Source organism: Salmo trutta, chromosome 5 (genome assembly GCF_901001165.1).
Source record: "Salmo trutta chromosome 5, fSalTru1.1, whole genome shotgun sequence".
Taxonomy (NCBI): domain Eukaryota; kingdom Metazoa; phylum Chordata; class Actinopteri; order Salmoniformes; family Salmonidae; genus Salmo; species Salmo trutta.
The window spans coordinates 38659038-38675163 of record NC_042961.1 but is presented as its reverse complement, the minus strand read 5'-3'; the positions used below and the strand labels follow the sequence as shown (position 1 = coordinate 38675163).

The 16126-nt window shown below is 43.9% G+C and overlaps 1 protein-coding gene across 1 annotated transcript in view; it reads left to right on the top strand.

Annotated features, from left to right (window-relative positions):
• Positions 1–16126, top strand: part of LOC115194927 (actin-binding LIM protein 2) — a 69456-nt gene that overhangs the window by 40765 nt on the left and 12565 nt on the right. Inside the window, exons 7-17 of the mRNA XM_029754847.1 lie at positions 477–584; positions 1253–1294; positions 2044–2121; positions 2748–2891; positions 4053–4170; positions 4851–5180; positions 8681–8782; positions 11493–11549; positions 14473–14510; positions 14669–14783; positions 14970–15028. Coding sequence (XP_029610707.1) covers positions 477–584; positions 1253–1294; positions 2044–2121; positions 2748–2891; positions 4053–4170; positions 4851–5180; positions 8681–8782; positions 11493–11549; positions 14473–14510; positions 14669–14783; positions 14970–15028 — 1191 coding nt within the window. The remainder of the gene's footprint in view (positions 1–476; positions 585–1252; positions 1295–2043; positions 2122–2747; positions 2892–4052; positions 4171–4850; positions 5181–8680; positions 8783–11492; positions 11550–14472; positions 14511–14668; positions 14784–14969; positions 15029–16126) is intronic.

Sequence of the window (16126 nt, the reverse complement as noted above, 5' to 3'; positions counted from 1 at the left end):
TCTCTCTCTCTCTCCTCTCTCTCTCTCTCTCTCTCTCTCTCTCTCTCTCTCTCTCTCTCTCTCTCTCTCTCTCTCTCTCTCTCTCCTCTCTCTCTCTCTCTCTCTCTCTCTCTCTCTCTCTCCTCTCTCTCTCTCTCTCTCTCTCTCTCTCTCTCTCTCTCTCTCTCTCTCTCTCTCTCTCTCTCTCTCTCTCTCTCTCTCTCTCTCTCTCTCTCTCTCTCTCTCTCTCTTCTCTCTCTCTCTCTCTCTCTCTCTCTCTCTCTCTCTCTCTCTCTCTCCTCTCTCTCTCTCTCTCTCTCTCTCTCTCTCTCTCTCTCTCTCTCTCTCTCTCTCTCTCTCTCTCTCTCTCTCTCTCTCTCTCTCTCTCTCTCTCTCTCTCTCTCTCTCTCTCTCTCTCTCTCTCTCTCTCTCTCTCTCTCTCTCTCTCTCTCTCTCTCTCTCTCTCTCTCTCTCTCTCTCTCTCTCTCTCTCTCTCTCTCTCTCTCTCTCTCTCTCTCTCTCTCTCTCTCTCTCTCTCTCTCTCAGGTAACTCTATCTGGCATCCTCCCTGCAGACAGGCAGCCAGACAGGAGGAGAAGAGTAAGGTGAGTTCTCTCTCTGAGACAGGATGACCCCGCACCACACTTGCTTTCCCAAGCCCAGGCTTCTCTAAAGTTAATCTCGGACACCCAGTAAGCACTACGTAATTGCGTCAGATACACAATTAAGTTCTGGGGAAAAGACGTGTTGGAAAATATACTAACGAGGCTAGCAAAGTCTCCAGCCCTCAATACGGAAACTCTCAGCCAGTTTCGGGCAAGTCCATGGGCCAAATGTCCCCTCCCGTTCTGAAATTCGAAAGATGCGAAATTGTGATTTGTCCGAATGATCCGTGACGGGAAAATCAGCGTACCGGACAAAGTTCCTCGTTAGCCGACGCATCCAACGATCTGTCGACAGATGCTACTACCATTTATGTCATGCGCATCTGTCCACAATACATTACTCTAAAGTAGCGCCACAGTCTAACTATGGCTATGTCACAGTATCCAGGAGTCGTATTGATTCAAACCGTACATCACCGTGTGTCTCAAGTTAGGATTCCATCCGTAGAGAAGAAGTAGCCCAACTTGACTGACTGGGACTGTGTTGATCTTGATTACCTGAACAAAGGGCACCTAATAAGTGCACTTACTGTGCAGTAAGTCAATATGCCCAGGTCCCAGACCAGTACTCTGTCCCCTCCCCGATGTAATACACCTGTTGTTCCCAGAAACAGGTCCGGATACAGCTCAATGACGTCTCTGAGCGGCAGGTTTGTGATGCATGTGCAGCCCAGATCCCTTTACCCACCTCCAACCTCTGCATGGGCTGCCCTGACCCCTCAACCTTGACCCCCGAACGGCTTCACACTCAGTAGCTAGCCACGCCCACAGAGCACTTACTCTACCTAGCTCGGCCCTAGGATACTCACTTCCCCATAATCCTGTTAGGTTGATCATGTGATCCAACACAGGAAGTGTCTTTACTGTAGTAGTATGGTAATAGCTGAGGTTTGGATCCATTCCATTTCAATTCAGGTGATGGATTAGGTTGAAATGGAATTTAGCCCCAACTCTAACGGCTGAATAGGTGGTGGTTAAACTTGACACTGATCACTGTAGCCCACCTGAGCTTCACTAATAAACAACACTATTGTGTCTGTCTGGTGTCACAGTATCAGTATGTGTCAGGAGACTGTTTTGGTCACCACTACCACTGCTTTCACCTTGAATGATGCTGCATAGTGTTTTATTACCAGAGGAGGGGTGAACGTTTACTCGAGTTTAGTTGTTACACTGCTATATGTTAACTTAGGCTCAGAGTTAATCTCGAGTTGATCTCGAGTTAGTGGTTATAAAAAAATGCTAGTCCCAAAGAGGAACTCGCTGAGAGTAGCAATGTGAAGTTTTCAGTTCAAGAGAGATACGTGTTTCTGTCTCTTGTCTGTTTCTCTCTCCCTTGACCTTTCAATCCTTTTCAGTGATAATGAGCAGAGTTAACTCCTTGTTGTCCTTGTTCCAGGTGACCAGGACCTCCTCTGAGAGCATCACCTCTGTCCCAGCCTCCAGTGCATCTGGCTCTCCCAGCAGGGTCATCTACGTAAGCGCCACCTCATCTCACCACTAGAGGGCGTTACAGGACAACAGTGGGTCACTAACCCTGGGTCCTGCAGCGCAACAATGTGTATCACAGGAGCCTGGTGAGGGGAGGACGGCTCATGACAATGGCTGGAAAAGAGCAAATGGAATGGCATCAAATGCATGGAACGTATGTGTTTGATGTATTGTAAACCATTTCACCTATTCCGCTCCAGCCATTACCACGAGCCCGTCCTCCCCAAATAAGGTGCCACCAACCTCCTGTGGTGTGTATGCAGGTTTTTTTTTTTTTTTTTTCTAGCCCAGCATTAACACTCCTGATTCAATGACATAATATTGAGATGAATAGTACCAGTACCAGGGTTGTCCACTGTGATCAAATCAACAGCAAAAATATATAACGCCCTTTTTACATCTGCAGTTGTCACAAAGTGTTTTATAGATAGCCAGCTTAAAACCCCAAAGAGCAATCAATACAATCAATTGATTGATTGATTGTCGACTGTGCTTAGTTGACGACAGTATTTCAACTGTGCTAGAGTGAATTGCCTATACCATTATCATTTTCTCATTATCAAAGTGGTTGATGTTAAAAATACTGAGCTGGCGTGTTTCTCTGCGTCCTAGGCCAAACTAGGAGATGAGATGCTGGACTACAAAGACCTTGCTGCACTGCCAAAGATCAAGGCGATCTACAACATCGACCGGCCAGACATGCTCTCCTACGCTCCTTATGTCAGCTACCCCTCAGAGGAACGACACTACGGAGATGTAAGGGGGACACGGGGAGGGAACAAGGGAGCTGCGTTTCTCTTTCTCTCTCTCCCTCTCCATAAGCCACCCACTGAACTAACCTTTATTCATCAGTCTCATATAGCCCTACGCAGAAAATGTATCCTTCCTTCCTATTTTAAAGGAAACTCATTCCCTCAGTTGAATCATAGCTCTCTCCCAGCCTAGTTGGCTAAAATGTCTTAAGTTGGTGCAAAAAGACGATTTTGTCATACATTCAAAACGGTATTAATTGGTATTGTTTTGCTCCTTCCCTCAACATTCCCACAACTGTAGACATTGGAAGGGGTATAGCAAGTAAGCAAGTCGTATTCATTAAACCCAACGCCTGACGAATGTCAAAATCGTGTTTGTTTGGTTAACTCATATTACCTCAGATGATAGGAGTTCATTTGACTAAAATCAAATCAAATTGTATTCGTCACATGCATCGTAAACAACAGGTGTAGACTAAAAGTGAAATGCTTACTTACGGGCCCTTCCCAACAATGCAGAGAGAAAGAAAATGGAGAAGAAGTATAAAAAGTAACAATAAAAGTAATAATAAATACACAATGAGTAACGATAACTTGGCTATATACACAGGTGGTACCAGTACAGGGGTGGAGAGATTTCTGAGGATCTGAGGGCCCATGCCAAATCTTTTACTCATCTGCTTCTGTCCTCCCCTCTTTATTTGCAGTCACCCCAGTTGCTCTCTCCTACTCCAACAGAGGTAAAATACCACAGCCTGGACCTCATACTGAGCTCTACCCGGACATGACTCATTTCAAAGTTTCCCCATAACATTGTTTTATGTTTCCTCTCAAATGTTATTGATGGTTGTGTGTTAGAATTGAAGTGTGCGTGCCTGTGTGCGTGCCTGTGTGCGCGCGTTGACGCAAAAGGGTGGTTTTCATGGACATTTGCACACTATAAAGTGATTGATCCCGATCATTAAAATCACATCAGTGAATCCCCCATAATCTGACGTGGAACACACATTCCTATGATTCCGTGGTACTGTACCCCACCGTGATTGCAGAGTGCGTGAACGTTCCGCGAACCCGCCGTGTTAGGTATTTGGCTGTATCCGTGACATCCTCGGTTGCCCTCCTTGTGTGACGTCATTATGACGCAACTTCCTGTCCTGGTTTCCAGGGCGACGGAGAGAAGTCTCCCCGTCAGAGGAGGCCCTCCAGCCCCAGCTCCAACAGCTCCCTGGGGAGGTATGGAGGGTACACCCCGTCCCGCTCCCCCCAAAACTACAGCAGGCCAGGTAGGTACCCCCCTCACCTCTCACCCCTCACCTCCAGCTAGCAGTAGTTCAACAACAAAAAGAGCATATTGTAAAATATTTGTACATTTGACATATAGAAAGACATATAGAGTTGACATATAGAAAAGTAGAACATAGTATTTTGCTATTATCTGTATATTATGCATTATTATAATATAATATGTACAGTTGTAGTCATTAATATACAGCATTTGCATATAGTGCATGACAGGGTTGGGATCAGTTCCATTTAAATTCCAGTCAATTCAGGAAGTACACAGACATTCGAATTGGAATGTGGTTTGCTTTCTGAATTGACTGGAATTTAAATGGAACTGACCCCAACCCTGGTGTATGATGTAATATTTATGTGCATCATATTCCAAAATGTGCACCCTCATTTAAGTGTCGTCTTGATTTGCCACGCTAATTCTATTACTTTAGAGAGCACGTGTTTTTCCAAGATGCTTTTCTTTTTTTTCCCTTGCAGAATTTTCCAACATTTCATGAATTTTCATTCCATGCTTCTCTGAATGAGGTGGTAATGCCATCACTTTTACATGGTATTACCACAGAATCTGTACTGTATTTGTCTGTTGGGTATGGGATAGTACTATGGACAGCGTCCTCTTTGCCCTAAAAACCATCTTGTCCTTCTCCTACACCATCTTCACCTACAGAGGATCTTTATATGGCCAGTAAAGCAATGGGTAATAGATACGACGGCCAGCCCCTTGACTCCAGCTCCCTCCCCCGCCCCTCGGCCTACACGGGGGGGCCTAAGTACCTTTCCCCCTTGGCTAGGGACTCCTCCTCCGTCCCCATGCACTACTCAGAGGGCCTACCCCCCAAGTACCCTGGGGCGCTGCAAATGCCTGGCGGGATGACAGTGCCTGGCAGAATCTCTCCCAGGGGCAGAGTCTCTCCTGGAGGCAGAAACTCTCCTCTGCCCCTCAATCCCACCACCCTGGCCATGCTCCAGCAGCACAACTATGTGCCCTACTTCAGAGGTAGCTAGTCCTCCCCTAGTCCCTAGCGCGCTGTCCTGGACCCATGGGTCCGCTGGTGTGGAGTGCAGTGTCAGCTTTAGACTTGTTCCCGGCTCTGCAGTGATAACGCTGCATGTCCCCCATCCCCGGCTGTGTCCAAACTCTAAACTAATCGATAGTTAAATAAACAATGGCACCCAACGAGTTCCACAATGACTGTTTTAGACCTATCTGTATTACATTTTTGTGTGCTGTTTTTCCCACAATATCTGCATGGTTTCTGCTATTGTTGGTTTGACAGTTTTATATAGGATAATTGCCTATTGTTTCTCTAATGTCAGCACCCCCACAACCCCCCATCAGTTACCATAAGCACCATTTTTCTACACAATTTTTCAGCACACAAGTGGGGTTCAATTGTACCCCTCTGCATACGCGAGAATTCCCCTACCCACACAGGTGTGACGTGTCAAACCACCTCCCTGTGCTTCGTCTCCCCCTCTCCCCCTCCTTCACCCCCCTAGGCCTCAAACAGGACCCCCTACTACCACCTGAATCTAAACCTAAGACGTTCCTGCATCTCAATTTACCTCCTCACAGTCACGGTAACGCACCAGATACCCCTGGTCTCTATCGCTCTGTTTCTCTTTCTCTGAGCGTAATACTGGATTTTCTTGGTGTGCATCAAGGTTGTGTGTTGGGACCCCTTAAGTTTGTTTTTGCTTGCCCTTTCTATTGTCTGTGGAAGTTTCAATTTTTTGTCTTCAGGTTGTCTTAGTCTTGTTGTTGTGCATGGGAACCTACTGTAATTGTGGATATGTTCGATATACTGTTTGTATTTCAGTTATACTTGACATGGGAATATATTGATACTGGGGGAGAAGATGGCAGATTACTTCCTTATTTTATGTTTCTATGTTTGGTGGGATGTAAGTGTTGTACTTGTAACCTAAACTGTTGGCTTGCCGTTAACTTGAAATGGATTGCCTGTTAGTGTTTGTTGTTGTTGTTGTTATTTTGGGAACCATGCCTTGCCTTAGAGTTGACTGTTGTTATTCAGTGTATTTCAGCCCTTTAAACCTTTGTTGTCCGATGGTGATTGTGTATGGAGTGAGTGGGTGAAACTGCAGGTGGCTGGTTTCATGGTTGTGGGAGGGTTGCTGACAGGGAGAGATATAAGTTTGGAGGTATACGGTATTATAGTTAAATATGTCGGTCTGCGGTCTAGTTTGGAACCACATGATAAGTCACAGTATCTGCGAACAATGAATAAATGTGTTTGACCTAAGTCAACTCGACCAAAACCTTGACAAATACACATGTGTGTGGGAGTAGGCCTACTTTTTTTAATCACGAGTCACCTCCAGTTTCCCTCAGGGAAGAGATAAGAAAAAGCGATCACTCAGCTGCATTGCTTCTCCTAAGCCTCAGCAGACAAAGTCAGCCAAACCACGAAGGCCTCCTTAGATACCCATCAGCTCTTTTTACTGTTAGCCAGATTTACTGGTTTTATCACTGGAGACACTCCATGATACTCGTCTCAATGACCGGGCTGACTTATGCCCTAGGGCTTGTAGAGATTGTGACTCATTGGGTCACTGGAGATAACTGGGTGGACGTCCCAGCTTTTTGGGCTGAAAATATCACGCCTCATGAGTTAGGAAGAGGGAGAGAGTAAAAGAGGGTGGAAGAGAGGGGGAAACAAGAGGTAGAGAGTAATGACATTGAATGGGGGTTGGAAGAGGGTCACTTTTTGGGCTGATAAGAATTTGAGATTGAACTCCCCCTGTAAAGAAGTTGGAGGGGGAAAGAGCCTTGAGAAGGAGTGAAAGAAAGTAGGAAAGAGAGAGAGGGATGAGGTTTGACCGGAGCATTAGTACTGTAAATCAGAACAAGCGGGCCAGGGTTCGGTGGTTTTTCCATGAAAGGCGGAGAGATGGAAAGTAAAGTTCTCAGCGAGCCAAGATGAAAGAGAGGACTGGAGGAATGAGGGAATGAAAGGGAGGAGAGGAGTGGTGGAGTGATGGTGCTGTAATTTGGGGTCTGGTTGCCAGTTGCAGTGGCACGTCGTTCTGCACACAAAAACACGCACAGCCGCACACACACACACACACACACTGGGCTGGTTGCCTTTTCAGGCTCAAGCGGTTCCTAACACAGCGTGAAAGAGAGTTTGTTTCTATGCACTGGTTTGGGTTTAATGAACTATTAGGTTCCCTCCGGAGTCTAGTTTAAATGATTGTGTGTGTGGATAATTATCCCTCACACGTACACAAGGGGCTTAGATGTTTGGTTTCAACACGGTGCTAGAGGCAGGCAGTGTGTGAGAGAGATAAGAGGTAATTGAATTGAATAGCATTTTGAAGAGCGAGTGGAAGACAAATGCGGTGGAGACAGAAAAACAGAAAAAAAGAGATTAGTCAGAGGGAAAAGGCAATGACAGAAAGAAAATCCACTCGGTGAATTGATGTGAATGATGCAATGACAACTGCATCCAATGTAAGAGTTGTTATCAGTACATGATAACAACTCTTACAACCCCCCCCCCCCCCCCCACCTCCCACCTCTCCTCAGGCTCAGTGTCCTGCCTCAGCTCCAGATTTGTGGAGGTGCTGCCCTGCAAATAAACTGACGTCTGCACTAATGCCAGTTTGTGTGTGTGTCCATGTGTGTGTAGACATGCGTGTGTGTGACTGTATGTGTGTGTGTGTGTGTGTACACGTCTGCATCTGGGTGAATTTTTGTGTTTGTGTGTACATGTGTGTGTCTGTGCTTGAGTGTGTGTGTCCGCGTGTGTTTCTGTCAGAATGACCTCATCCTCTTGCATCCCAACGGCTTCACTCTTGCCTTCTGTTCCTCCCACAAAGGCGAGAGAGGCGCGTGTGCTCAATCAAATGAACAATCGCTCTCCTCTTTTTTCCTCCTCCTCTTTCTTGTCTTTCTTTCCCCTCACCCCTCTGTTCTTTTCAACTCTCTTATGTAGATGTTTATTAGTTATGGCCTGTAAGGTGTCAGTGACTTAATCACCCAGCCTGCGTGACACAATGCATTGTGATGGACTGTGGTCATAATTACAGTCGCACACACTTTCAGTTGAAAGTAGAAACACATTGACATTGTCCCATTTCTGCAGGCGCCAGGTGTCCACAATGCATTGCTATTAACCGGTAAAGCCTTTAACCAACCAATATAGATTTTTTTAGCAATCTGCCTTTATAAGATGCTCATAGCCTTCATTCATCTTTTATGATATCGACATGAGCGAAGTACCAATTGAAGTACCAGTTTTTCCTGGTCTGGATAAACGGTCACGAAAAACCTATGGCCCTATCAATAACCAGTGGTTGGGTTATCAAGTCAGTTGATAATTGTAATGAATAATGTTTGTTCCGCTTCATAGTTAAAGCTTTGACCAGTAAGCACAACAGCATGACTCTTTGCTCCTCTCTTTGCCCCCCTTTTTCGTCCACGGCTCTTGCTCTCCCCTGTCCCTCCCCCCATCCCTCCTTTCCCCATTGGAGGTAGTGAAAGTGGTCGGAGTACACCCAGTTTGTCCACCTATTCCGACGGCAAATCTCCCTCCTCCACCTATGTGGCTGCTCCCAGGCATTTCCACGTACCAGGTAGGTTCTCCACTTCGCTTTGACCTCTCACCTTTGACCCTGTGACCCTTGATCCCCTCAACACGACCTCTCTCTCTCTCTATTGCACCATGCCGTCTGTCTGCTGTCTTGTCTGTCCAGGTCTGTCTAGGTAACAGATCTAAGTAGGTGGATGGACATTATACAATAGCATTATATCTGATGTCTGGGATCAACCCTTTCTGTTCTGCCTGTCTTCTTGTGTTAGTGTTTTATCCATGTCAAAGGGTTTCTTCCGGACCTATCCTGTCCATTGTATTTCCCTGACTCCTTTTTCTCGAGATCTATCTAAATGTATCTTTCTCTCTGACGCTCTCTCTTTATCTCTCTCCTCTTTCTTTATCCTGTGTTGGGATCTGTCCTATCCAATATGTTGAGGTCTGTCTAAATAGAACGGGACTGCATGGGCAGCGCCACTGAGAAGTGTCATCACTTCCTATGGGTTAAGGAAGGATCGCATCATTCTATCCAGGTCATCAGGAGGGATCAGCCAATGAATTACACTCGTGATAACCAGACCTGGGTTCAAATACATGTGTATTTGTTATTTAAATATTTACTTTCTGTGTATTTTGGTGTTTTCAAATAATGTGACCAAAAACTACTTATTTTCAAATAACTTCTATAAATATATAATATTTTCATATATTTATTTCCAAATACATCCTTTAAAATACTCCTAGAACCTGGGTTCAAATGCATGGGAATATTTATTTGAATGTGAAACAACTCTTCAAATACATGCCAATACTTTCCAAGTGTATTTCCAAATACATTCCGGTATTCAACCACTTGTCTTTTCAAATAAACAATATCTGAATACTTACTTCATCATGTATGTGATAGTAATTGAGATATTTGAAATAGTATTTGAACTAGGGATGGTAATTTGAAATAATTTGACTATTTGAATAATATCATGACATTTTTTGGGATATCTGGATACTCGAAAGTCCCCCCCCAAAAATGTAATTGCTCTTGACTCTCTACATATCAGAATGAAGCAAAGCACATGGCAAAGGTAAACACCGGACAGGGTGCTTTTTCTCTGGTAATTTCTCTGGTAAATTGTCAGCAACAGCAAAAGAGTAGTCAAATTTTCGCCATGATAGAACTGATTCTGTTAGAAAAGGTTTTCTGGTGAGTGTTTTGCATTGATCTGTGTCAGGTCTTGTGGAAACTCTGTTAGGTGAGTGCCTGTAATTGCTATTGGAAGTGAGGAAAACAGCATACCGATGTCAGGGCAGCCTGGAGGGCTTAATACATAGCAGTAGCTCAACACACCTATATATAAAAACTACATTCAAAAAGGTTGTTGTTTTATTAAAATAAGAATTTCAAATGTCATGGTATATCCTTGTAGGTAAAAACTTCACATGGATAATTTCATTTAGATAAAGCTTTTCATTGTTAAAATAGGCCTACAATCCCACTTACCCAAGTAATCGAATACCCATCCCTAATTTGAACCAAGGTCTGGTTAGCAAATATTCCATAACTGCAGGTGGCAGTAAATCACCAACCTTGGCTTTATACCTGTTCAAACGACACACTCCAGGTGGCAGTATGCACCCTTTCCCTTTGTTTACCAACTCATAGAACTAGTAGAAGAAGATATTGACTACTTTAAAATGGAGCGTCTGCTGTCACAGATGCCATAATGGGACAGAGATGAGAAGTCTAACTAGGTCTATGACCCTGCTTCATATTCTGTCAACCATCCTTTGATAAGTGTCAACAGTTTACAGTATATTGTAATGGACATAACTTTGACTTTCTTGATGAAAAGCCCTTTTTGATTCATCGTCATTATTTCCATTCACTATTACAGTGTCAGTCACCCACATGGAAAAGCCCCATACTTGGATAGAGTTGACATAAATAAATGAACAAAGCAAAGTGATTATCTACTTAATGTGTTTTGTAACCATTGTATTGATGGTTTTTATATGTGTATTACTCCCTGGCGCTGGCAGTGGCTGAAACAGGGCAGAAAGGGACCCACATGTGTTGTATTTCATGAGCGGAGTGTAGTTAATGTATTGTTGCTAGCTAACACAATGGTGTTTGGGTCCTGTGGAAGTTAAATGGATTGGATCAGCTTAGGACAGACATACTGTGTCAATTATTTGTAAAAAGAGTCACTAGCACAATTGTTTAATTGAATTAGTTGAATTTAGTCATTTGCCCTTTTATTTGTTATTTGATATGCTTATTTGGTCTACAAGCAGTAATGAATGATGTGTTGTAGTAAGGGAGAAATATATGATGGTTTCTATTACTTATGACTTTTGGAAAACTTCAATAAATGTATTGTTGGATACAACATCGATCAACAATTACCGTTGTTCTGGGGATGTCCAACTGAGTGTCTGCTTCACATTACAATAGGACTGGATCAAAATGACATGTTTTTGTGTATGTTGCATGAATAATGACAGCAAGCGATGATTTATTGGCGATAATACCCTGTCTTGCCAGTTATAATACAAATATAATATGTTTTGCATTGGATCAACCATGAAGTATGCTGCCCCTATCCCACTGCTGCTTCTCAGACTATTCCATCTCTCAATAACTGCTAACTCATGCTTCTTTTTCACTCTCTCTCTCTCGCTCTCTCTCTTCTTTTCTCTTTCTCTCATCCTGGGCTCCTTTCATTTCTCTCTGCCTCTCCTCCTCTCATCTTCAGAGACTAAGGTCAAGATAGATAATATCTATAGAAAACCCCCTATCTACAAACAGCATGGTACAGTCATCTCTTCTCCTTTACTTCCTGGTGTAACTTCCTGGTCTGGTCTCTGCACGATGTGTTGCGTGTCGCCTGTCCCATACGCTCCGGATAGAAGTTGCCCGTAGGCACGGCTATAGGATCAGCTTTCCTATCCGCGATCCTAACTCTTACCATTAGGCGGGAAAGCATCGAACCGACCTAAGATCAGTGGCTATAGGGCAACTTCCTCCTACTCATGTCCTTCTCTCCGTGGTCCGTTGTTTTCAAGCGACTTTGACCCATCTCCCGTCTTTTTCTATTGGAAAGGCGTCGGCAACTCAGGCAACAGAGTACGACAGAGTCCACATTTACCTTTGAGTGCCTTGTTACTGCAACTGCAGCCGGTGGAGATTTTACAATCAAACTGGTCTTATCTCAGATGTGTCACCCAGGCATCTGAAATAGTGACTTTCCATAACACACCCGAGGTTATGAACCTTTTTTGTCCCCAGTGTTCTTTGTAGCCACATACAGTGCAACCTTCTGTACTGTAGAATTCTGTTGTGGAGAATGTGTCCGTACGGTACACTGCAAAATCATTGTTGCCTGAGTCCAATGTCCGACATGGAAAACACAAGTGGCCATATTACACCTTTTTATTGATCACTTTTTATTTCTCACACCTCCGTGATTGTGTTTGTTTCTGCTCATCCCTCCATGCCTGCCCATATTCATCTCAGTAGCTCATTGGTTCTAGTAGCATATGTGACCTGATCATGTTGTTGTGTGTCCATTGTGATTGGTCGAGGTTATGAATCACTTGGTGTTGTGGTGCTGATGGTGTCTTGGTCACTTTTTGTTCCACTTAACCCTTTGTGTCTTTGTCACATTTTATATGTTGTGTTTTTCCGGGCCTTTCTCCTTTTTTTGTATGCGTGTGAGTGTATTTCAAATAGAGGACCAAAATGCCTTTGAGTAAATGAGTGCATGTGCTGTATAATGTCTTATCTTCTGTGCCATACGATGGACGATTATTCTATAGGCCGATACAATCTACAATACATATGAAATATGACAACTTAATCACAGCTTTTTTTCTCACAATTTATGAGTTAACCGTCTTCAGTTTAGATTGTATATATTCTAACAGACATGCGCTTATGATCAATAGAACGCATTTGCGTGGTGACGTTTGTCTGCACCAGAAAATACACCATTTCACTAACTCTTCCGAGTAAATAGGCCTACTTTCTAAATTATAAACTGGCCATTGAGCATACGATATAGCAATATTTAAATACAAACTATACATTGTGATAGTTAGTTATACAACGGTACCGTCACTAGGGTTGTTGCTGTTGACTGTGTTTTAAAGTAGTAGGTGTTGCATGGCCCATTTGGAGATCCTTGATTGATCCTTGTCTCGTGATGATGTCACAGTGTCTAGTTGATTTATTATAGGATGCAGTCTGTGCAGCATACTGTTCTGTAGCTGGTAAATAGATGTACAGTGGCAAGAAAAAGTATGTGAACCTGTCATGGGCGTCGTAAGGATTGGACCAAAACGCAGCGGGTAAAGTGCTCATCTTCTTTCTTTATTAAAGAAAACACTTAAACAAAATAAACTGACGACGAAAACAGCCCAGTAAGGTGCACAGACTATCCTGGAAACAACCACCCACAAAACACAAGAGAAAACAAACCCAACTAAATATGGCCTCCAATTAGAGGCAATGACAACCAGCTGTCTCTAATTGGAGGTCATTGCCAAAAATCCAACATAGAAATAGAAAACTAGATAAACACATAGAAATAGAAAATATAGAACATAAACCAAAAACACCGAACCACACAAAACAAACACCCCCTGCCACGCCCTGACCAAAGTACAATAACAAATAACCCCTTTTACTGGTCAGGACGTGACAGAACCCTTTGGAAATACCTGGATTTCTGCATGAATTGGTCATAAAATTTGATCTGCTCTTCATCTAGGTCACAACAATAGACGAACACAGTTTGCTTAAATTAATAACACACAAACAATTATACGTTTTCATGTCTTTATTGAACACACTGTGTAAAGATTCACAGTGCAGGTTGGAAAAAGTATGTGAACCCTTGGATTTAATAACTGGTTAACCCTCCTTTGGCAGCAATAACCTCAACCAAACATTTTCTGTAGTTGCGGATCAGACCTGCACAACGGTCATGAGGAATTTCTGAACACCATTCTTGTTTAGTGTTTTACGTATCGTAGACTCGTCAACAGAGATATTAGCATGTTCCAGAGATTTCTGTAAGTCTTTAGCTGACACTCTAGGATTCTTCTTAACCTCATTGAGCATTCTGCGCTGTGCTCTTGCAGTCATCTGTGCAGGTCGGCCACTCCTAGGGAGAGTCACAGTGCTGAACTTTCTCCATTTATAGACAATTCTCTTGCCGTGGACTTTTGGAACCCTTTCCAGCTTTATGCAAGTCAACAATTCTTCACCTTAGGTCTTCTGAGATCTCTTTTGTTTGAGGCATGGTTCACATCAGGCAATGCTTCTTGTGATTAGGAAACTCAAATGTTGTGAGTGTTTTTTGAAGGGCAAGGCAGCGATAACCAACATCTCCAATCCTGACTCCAATTAGCTTTTGGAGAAGTCATTTGCCTAGGGATTCACATACTTTTTCCAACCTACACTGTGAATGTTTAAATGATGTATTCAATATAGGCAATCATTTGTGTGAAATTAGTTTAAGCACACTATGTTTGTCTATTGTTGTGACTTAGATGAAGATCAGATCAAATTTGATGACCAATTTATGCAGAAACCCAGGTAATTCCAAAGGGTTCACATACTTTTTCTTGCCACTGTAGATGTGTAGTAAAGTAACTGTGATGTTAAGTGTTATGTTATATACTGTAACATCAGGAGTGTGGTTCGTTACGTACTGTATGACTGTTTTACAGCCTCTAGAACATCCTGGCAAGAAGGGGACGACGTCAAGGTGAGGAGGTGTCTGTCTGTCATTATATCCATCCCCTTGCCCACGCACCTACACATCAATCCATCCTTGGATATCCTGTAATAATTGGCTGTTGAGACTGTTCTTTTAAAAGAAATGGTATTGTTATTCACTACAAAGCTGTCTATTTCTCTGTATAGACAAGGACCAGTTGGATGATCTTGAAGAGTGAGATAGATGGCCAACCTCTCCCAGAGGACCTGCTGGACCCCAGGAAGTCCACCTGCAGCCTGCCCACTGACGCCTCCCTGCCCAGTGAGTAGCCAATCAGTGGTCAACCCTTACTTGACTGGCATGGCCTCCACCAATGAGTAGCCAATCACTGTTCAACGCTGATTTGACTGACATGGGCTCAACCAATGAAGGTTGAGGCCTCACTGAATTGACATAATAGCCCGAAGAGTCCTTATGACGACTTAGATATTGTTTCGTTCCTTACAGACTTCCCCTACAGCAAGTCTGCTTCACTGCCGGGATATGGAAGAAATGGAATATACAAGGTGAGTTCTCATACACACACACACACCATAATGAACAGAGGCTGCAATGAGAAAGTACCAGAGACTATACAGAATCATCCAGCGACAACCTCTTGGTTGTGTAGTATGAAGTTAAATGTTATACAAATACGCACGTGGTCCATTGTCCTGTACTGCTGAAAATAGTCTAGCACTGTGTGACACCGGTTCAGCAGGTTCACATCTGACTGCCGTTGGCTCATTTAGCGTCTCGAGGGCCATGATCGCAACAAGTCATGTTCACTGTCTCTCTCTCCCTCAGAGGAAAGGCATCCTAACACACACACTCACACCAGGTGGCCTCACATATGGACCCCAATGACACAATGCGATGCTCCACTTCGACTAAGTGCCAACAAGGGAGTGGAGGGGATGTAGTTTTGGCGCCTCTGATTCTGGAGGAGACAAGGGGTGGAGAGGGGGGAGCCCTTGGCAGGGGGACAGTCAGTTCTATCCTGGGCAGGTGTTTGATTCGGACTTGGCCGTCTTACAGACAGCTCAGAGTTCCGTGAGGTACTGGAAAACTCGCTCGTAAATGGAAATGAGGTGTGCCTGTCGCCATACCAACGGGCTTAGCCAAGTGCGCTAAAGATTAGAGCTCCATTAAAGACAGATCAGGGATTGGTCTGTCGGCCTCTCTCAGCTCGCCGCTCATTAAATAAGGTGCCGCACTGATTGCTGTGCGGAGGAGGTGCCAGCTGGGCGAAGTGATTGATTTAACCAGCAGGTGGTAGTGTTTAGTAAATGTTCATCGCCTTTTCTGTCACCGAGGTGGGAGTGAGTTATGGCCAAGGGACAGGGAAGTTCATGTCAAAAAGAGGCTATATTCTGCTGCGTATCAATAGTTGAACTGGCTTCCTTTCCTTGTGTCTTCTCCTCCCTCACTGACCTAGCAGCCTTATGATAGGGGAAAGCAATAGATGTAAACCTATCCAGGCTTTTGCGTTATCAACTGTACTCAAGGGAAGGAGACAAGGAAAGGAAGCCATTTCAGTGTATTGACACACAGCCCTTGACTTATCAACACAGGAAGGTTGGGTGTTTTTCTAACTTCCACAGAGCTCTTTTGGACTGGGAAAT